Below are 7,634 nucleotides of genomic sequence, written 5' to 3'. Positions count from 1 at the left end.
ATATATATATATATTAATGATTTGATTGTTCCCTTTTTGTTTTATAAACCAAACATAAAAATTGTGCCTTAGTATAAATATGTTTTATTACACATAAATTTCCTACGTGACTAATTATTTACAGTTTTTCCAATTTTCCCTGCGTTCCAATTATTTGTGTTCTTATATATGACTTTTATAACTCTCTTTTTGCTATTACATTTAGTGATAACAAATATATGCGTATGTCTTCATCAGATTTGACTTCAATAATGAAATGTATATTTATAATGTTTTATACTTTCATACCTTTATTCAAATACAAACAGATGACCATAAATACCAAAAAAAGCAATCATGTTAAACCCAAAAATCGACCAAAACCGATATTCTTTTGTTCTTTTCGGATTTTTGGCAAAAAACTAAGTCAAGACGAATCGAATCGTGAGTGCTAGTGATTGCTTTTGGAGAAAAGAAGAATAACATAGTGAAAGTAAATGAAAAGGAAAATGAGTGGGAGGTTGAAACTAAAAGCTACAAAAAGCAAATGCTAAGGATATATTAAAAAGTAAAAGAAATATAAAAATAATATTCCGAAAATAAAATTGACCATATATTATAGATTAGGTTATAACCAGTGGAAACCACGATCAGGATATTTAAAATTTTTATATAAATAAAAAAATAATAAATATAAAAAAAACCAAGATATTATCGATTATAATTAAATTATGAATTAATTTATTAAATAAAATAAACATAATAATGTTATTAAGATAAAATTTTGTATTTTTAAAATTTGAATTTAATTTGATTTGTTACTAAAAAAAGAAATAATAAAAATCATAGAAAAATATGATGTGTGAAAGAGACATTCTAAAAACCGATACGTGTTATTTTTAGGTTTCATTTATTAGAATAGGTAGTGATAGATACGGGTATAACATAATATATATATATATATATATATATATATATATATATATATATATATATATATATATATATATATATATATATATATATATATATATATATATATATATATATATATATAATTTCTCTTTAATACTATTTTTATTATAATATTATAATTATAATAATTAATATATGTACTCTCCAACAAACCAATAACTAGATAACAGAGTGTAGATAACAACACCCATTATCTTACGGAAACATTATGCATGCACCTTCTATTATAACTAAGTGACATACACACCCTTCAACATATCATTTATGCCAAACGCAACCCTTATTATTAATTATAGTAATGTAGGCGTGTATAAACTTTTTTAAAATTTTTATTTTATTTATTGTTATGTTGTGTTTGATGAGGCCATTGAGATAGTTTAAAAGCAAACTTTATAAGCTCGATCTAGATAGGTTTATTGTTATGTACTTAGTACTATTTGATGGGACCATATAGGTTAAAAGTTCCAACTAAATAAGTTAACCTTTTAGCTTATAATCTTATTTTTTATGGTTAAATTCAATTAAAATGCTTAATAACAATCGAGTTAAATTATCTCAATTTTATATTTCTTTTTTTTTTTTTTTTCTAATTCAGATATTCACTAACCAATGTGGTAAATAACCAAAACATGAAATTAACTTTTACAATCTGTAATTAATATGTTCACTAAAATTAATAAAACAAATGTTAGCTTTCAATTAACATAAATGGCTGTGATTGTGAAAAGAAGCCAGAAATGAACAATAACTATAAGTCAAAGGATGTAACTGAAACTTACGTTGGATTCTGTCAGAGTTGTAACAGGATCATTTAAAGCAGGAAACTCAAAAACAACCAACTAGAATCCAGTTCCTACTATCCTTCCACTAAATCCGATGCCATGATTCTCATTCTATTCAACCAATACTCTTCCTAAATAGACGAGGTTTTTAGTTTTTAAATTCAGATAAGAGGAAGAAAAGAGATATTATCCTTAAGGTACACTACTTGTATCTTCTATTTCAATTCTTGCATTGAATTTCCGTTCGTTATCGGTTTTTGAAAGCATCAAAGTTGAATACCCAATAATTCCTTTTTCTTGAGGTGAAGGTTGTTCAAAACATGTTTTATCTTTCAAATTATGTTTTATGTTTGTCTTGCATGCTTCGACAGAAGAAAAACTGTGATCTTTGCGTGCTTTCAGTTTGAGTAAACAAATTAGGGCGCAATTTAGACCTTAATCTTAGTATCTTAGTTAGTGGTTTGATTTTAAACAAGTTCAGATGAATCATCTCATTGATGACTGAGTTGTTTGCATGAAAGCTGAACATGGTCGATTTTGCATAAAAAGTGTTTGATGATATGTCGTACAGAATTTTATTGACATTTTAGCAAAATTTTGAGCATTGGGTACGTTTGTTTTTCATTGCAGGTTGTGTTTTTAGTTTTTGATAATTTATTGTCAATATACAAAAAGAAATTGGAAAATGGAAGGGGGTGTTACAAAACCAAATAAAACCGAGTTTTCAGAATGTTTTAAGATCATTTGGGGTAAACCTTATATAATGCTGCTTGCTCTTTCTGCTGGAATTGGAGGGCTCTTATTTGGTTATGATACAGGTAAATTATGCTCTTGTTTTTAAAAAAAAAAAATTTAAAATTATGTTTATATTAATGATTTTACTCAAAAAACAGGGGTAATTTCGGGTGCCTCTCTATATATCCGAGATGATTTTCAAGAAGTTGAAAGGCATACGTGGTTGCAAGTAAGCTACAAATTAGATCCTTTCTTTCTAATCGATAAAATTCATTCTCCTAATTGTCATTTTTATGTTAAAATTAATATTTATCAAATTCAAAGTTGATATATGCATACTTTGTAACATGTTATACAACCTTATATTGTCACGTAAAACCCAAAGAATCCCAACTCAATTCTTTGTTCCAAGTCCAAATTTGTTAATTTTCACTTTAATAAAGTTGAAATATGCTACTTTTTGTCCGGCCTAAATGTGAGAAACATCAATGTACTTTCATTTCTTTCTACTACAACATTTTATTTCCAATTCCTTTTCTTATTAAATGTACTTTGAAAAATCTACACAATTATTTGTTCAAAAATCGTAATTTACTTCCTATGACTTCGATAAAGTTGAAATATGCTACTTTTTGTTCGACGAAATGCAAAAAAAAAAAAAAAAAAAAAACAACTTACTTTCATTTTCATTTTTTTTTTTTGTGTTTTATAGCAAAAATTATTTTCCTTTATTTCTACTAAAACGTTTTATTTTCAATTCTTTTTTCTTGTTAACTATGAAAATTGCGGTGCATTTGGATGACATTTGTTATAATCCACGTGCATTTTTTTTTTAAAAGAAGTGAAAGTAGGATACAATAATAAACAAATCAACAAAAGTATGTTGTTATTTCTTACATTTAAGCCCATTTTTTAATTACAAGTTTCCTCACAAAAGATCCAACATTCCCTGTTTGAATTTTCAGGAAACGATTGTTAGCACAGCTGTAGCTGGAGCTATCATTGGTGCAGCATTCGGTGGATGGATGAACGATAGATTCGGGAGAAAAAAGTCAATAATGTGTGCTGACTTTTTATTCATGATTGGTTCAATAGTCATGGCTCTAGCTCCAAACCCATGGGTCATAATCACGGGTCGACTTTTTGTTGGTTTGGGTGTTGGAATAGTCTCCATGACATCACCATTATACATCTCTGAAGCTTCTCCTGCTAGAATCAGAGGTGCGCTTGTTAGCACTAATGGCTTACTCCTTACAGGAGGACAGTTCTTATCCTACCTCATCAATTTAGCTTTCGCTAAGGTACACTTTTAACACAATCAATCTATTAACTTTTTGACATAAAAATATATATATATATATATATATATATATATATATATATATATATATATATATATATATATATATATATATATATATATATATATATATATTTGTAATGATGATTTTTGTTTTTTTTTTTTGTAGACACGTGGAAACTGGCGTTGGATGCTTGGGATAGCTGGAGTTCCACCTTTGGTGCAGTTTATCTTGATGTGTTTTCTCCCTGAGTCCCCGAGATGGTTGTATGGCCAGGTAAAAAGACTAAAAATAGACTGAATTACGATTTTGGTCCTTGTGTTTCACTCAAAATTTCATGTTTGGTCCAGTTTATGAAATCTTTCTTAATTTGTGGTTAAGTTTGCATGTTGTTACAGATTCGGTCCCTACGTTTTACTCAAAATTGCAAGTGTGGTCCAGTTTTAGAAGATTTCAGAAAATGCAAACGTAAGAACAACGTTTGGAAGATTTCAGAAAATGGACCGAAATTGTGATTTTGAGTAAAGGACAGAGACCGAATATGTAACCTAGTCCTAAAAATATGAAAAAATAGAAACATTAACACAACCTATGTTTGACCAGAATAGGATAAAAGAGGCAACAGAAATCCTTGAAAAGATTTATCCGGCTAACGAAGTAGAACAAGAACTAAAATCGTTACAATTATCCATCGAAACCCAAAAAGAAGATGAAAGATCAACAGGAGATGGGCCTTTTTCAAAGATAAAAAGTGCATTTGGTAATAAAATTGTCCGAAGGGGATTATACGCCGGAATCACAGTTCAAGTCGCCCAACAATTCGTGGGAATCAACACCGTAATGTATTACAGTCCAACGATTGTTCAACTTGCAGGATTCGCCTCCAATAGAACAGCTTTAGCACTTTCGCTCATTACCACGGGGCTCAATTCCATTGGCACGGTTTTAAGTATGTTGTTTGTTGATAGGTTTGGGAGAAGGAGGTTGATGATTGTTTCAATGATTGGAATCATTGTTTGCCTTGTTGTTTTATCGATTATGTTCTTTCAAGCTTCGATTCATGCTCCGATTGTTAGTGTGATCGAATCGAATCATTTTGGGGTTAATTCCACATGTTTGGATTTCAAAATGGCATCGAGTCCTGCGTCTTGGAACTGCATGACTTGCTTGAGAGCTTCCTCTGATTGCGCCTTTTGTGCCAACGGACAAAATATTGTAAGTTTTGATATTTTGTATTAAGAATTGGCAACGTACTTTCATTATTTGTCTATTATAGCATCCTACTTTCATTTTTAATGTTTGTAGTTTTTCTTATTACGACGTTGTACTTTGAAAAATCTACCAATTATAGCAGTCAAGATTGATTTGTATTTCAATGACACTGTTATAATTTGGTAGATTTATCAAAATATAATTATGTAATAGGAAGAAATGAATGTACATTTCCGTTTCTTGCATTTAACCCTATTAGTCAAAGTACGATGTAAATAATCTTGTTAGGTGTATTTGTTTATTTTAACATCTTACTTTCATTTCTTCCTATTACATCATTATACTTTCATTTCTTCCTATTACATCATTGTGCTTTCTGAAATTTTCTTATTAAGACATTGTACTTTGTAAATTCTACCCAGATTTACCGTTGGAATTTCAATCATTTTCTTATAAAGACATCATACATTGTTAATTCTACCAAATTATAATAACGGAAACTGATAATCCCATTCTATTTATATTTTTTATTAAAACATCCTACTCTCATTTCTATTAGAACATAGTTTTTCTTGTTAAGATATTGTAGTTTTATGAACCTGCCTAATTATAACATTGTATTTTCTGATTTATTTTCTTATTAGAACATTACACATTAAAAAAAAAACAATTATAGCAGTGGATTGTTGCGTATAGGGATGACATATTTCATTACTATAATTCGGTATATATTTTATACTATGACCAATGACGTTTTAACAAAAATAATGAAACTAAGATATTATAAACAATTAATGAGAGTACATTGCTATATCTTGCATTTAAACCTATTAGTTAATTAAACAAAAGTGTGTTGCTAATTATCTCATACATTGAACAGTACAATGCAGGGGCATGTTTGGTTGCAGACACTGTCACACGATCCACATGCCGAGCACAACATCGTACATGGTACACTTACGGTTGCCCAAGTAAGTTTGGCATTTTGACGGTTTTAGTCCTCGGATTATACATTCTATGCTATGCTCCAGGTATGGGGACTGTGCCTTGGATTGTAAATTCCGAGATATACCCTTTACGTTACCGAGGCACTGGCGGAGGGATTGCGGCGGTTTCGAATTGGGTTTCAAACTTAATTGTCAGTGAAACATTCCTAACCCTGACAGAAGCATTAGGGTCTGCGGGAACGTTTCTTTTGTTTGCAGCCTTTTCGTCTGTGGGACTTGTGGCAATATTTTTACTTGTCCCGGAGACGAAAGGGTTGCAGTTTGAAGAGGTGGAGAAGATGTTGGAAAAAGGGTATCGACCGACGTTATGTTGTAGCAAAGATGAGGAGATTAAATCAGCTTCTTAGGTTTTAGTTTAAGTAGGGATTTGAAATGGTTTTTGTGTTTTATCTAAGCTTAGTTACGTGAGTTTGGAAGGTTTTTTTCTTGTCTTTTATTGGTGAAAACTAGTTGTGAGACCATGTATTACATGAGTTAATTTTAAAAAAAAAGTTAAATATAAAGATCGAGAACTTTGAATTTATAAGAAAATAAAAAAAAAATAATGAATTATTGAAATTGAAATGATATATTTATTTTTTAAATTTTAACAAATAATAATTTAAATAAAATAACTAATGAGCTTTAATTTGGAAATTTGAAAATTAGAAGGTAAGTCCATTAATAAAATTGATATCTATTTATTACTATATTTATTGTAATTACTAAATTAAAATATTATGTGGAATTTAATAAACTAAGAAAACTCATAAAATGACATGTGAGAGAAAAATTAATTCAAAATAACCACAAAATGATATTTGACAAATTGAATGAGAATGTGATATGTGCACAAAAAAAATCTTTATTTATTAGACTAGATGTGACTAAATTGTTAAAAACGTTTCTATATTCCTCGTTCTCTATGATATGATACATTTAGACAAAAATGCAAAAATGGTCCCTGTGGTTTTTCATTTTTTGTGGATATGGTCCAAACCTTTTAAAAATTGGATTTCTGGTCCTTATGGAGAGGTTTGTTTGTGGAACAAGCCCTTGGGGTTAACAGCCGTTTGTTTGTGGCTGTTAAACCCCTCACGTGCATTGCACATGAGGGCATAAATGTCATTTTACTTGAGGGACCATTTTTACAATTCCAGAAATAAACTCGCCTGTTACCGTCTTAGCGCCATATTACACACAAAATCACAAAATATTTAGTTATCTCTTCCACTTCCATCTAATTCGTCATTCGTTTTTAACGCAAAAACCCTAATCAAGATTTGGTCCAAGGTGTTTACTTGTTTTTGCTTTTCAACTGTAAATGGTGTTCGTAATGTGGGCGATTAGGCCAAAAGGCGAGACGTATGACATCACAAATGAATATGGTTAGTTTCAGTTATCCTCTGTTTACGAAATTTTGTTAGGTTTCTTGATGATCTGAAGAATTAAGCCAAAAATGCAAACATCTGATAATTTGTTACTTAATGTTTTTTGTATCTTGTAGAGCGTGTACCAACAATGTTCAGCATAAAGCTACACCATGGTGGAAATTTTACGAAGCTTCCAAACACGAAATATGTTAAAGGTGAAGTGAGATATATTGATTTAGTAGACACTGATGAGTTCTCAGTTCATGAACTAGACGCAATGATGGTTGAGCT

At 29.9% G+C, this 7,634-nt stretch overlaps 1 protein-coding gene across 4 annotated transcripts; it reads left to right on the top strand.

Moving 5' to 3' along the window:
- Positions 1-1,779: 1,779 nt before the first annotated feature.
- Positions 1,780-6,494, top strand: LOC111905615 (inositol transporter 4). 4 transcript variants are annotated; one of them, XM_042898704.1, is made up of 8 exons: positions 1,780-1,933; positions 2,367-2,554; positions 2,630-2,700; positions 3,437-3,772; positions 3,941-4,048; positions 4,376-4,987; positions 5,865-5,955; positions 6,016-6,494. In XM_042898704.1, exons 2-8 carry the CDS (start codon positions 2,422-2,424, stop codon positions 6,336-6,338), a joined length of 1,674 nt encoding a protein of 557 aa, XP_042754638.1. In that variant the 5' UTR covers positions 1,780-1,933; positions 2,367-2,421; the 3' UTR covers positions 6,339-6,494. The 4 variants fall into 4 exon arrangements, with proteins under 4 accessions (XP_042754638.1, XP_023757075.1, XP_023757076.1 ...); XM_023901307.2 differs by having other exon boundaries at positions 5,865-6,494; XM_023901308.2 differs by having other exon boundaries at positions 1,922-2,044; positions 5,865-6,494.
- Positions 6,495-7,634: the final 1,140 nt, after the last annotated feature.

The sequence above is a fragment of the Lactuca sativa genome, chromosome 1, assembly GCF_002870075.4.
Source record: "Lactuca sativa cultivar Salinas chromosome 1, Lsat_Salinas_v11, whole genome shotgun sequence".
Lineage (NCBI taxonomy): Eukaryota > Viridiplantae > Streptophyta > Magnoliopsida > Asterales > Asteraceae > Lactuca > Lactuca sativa.
The sequence above is the reverse complement of the archived record's forward strand: the minus strand, read 5'-3'. Positions and strand labels throughout refer to the sequence as shown.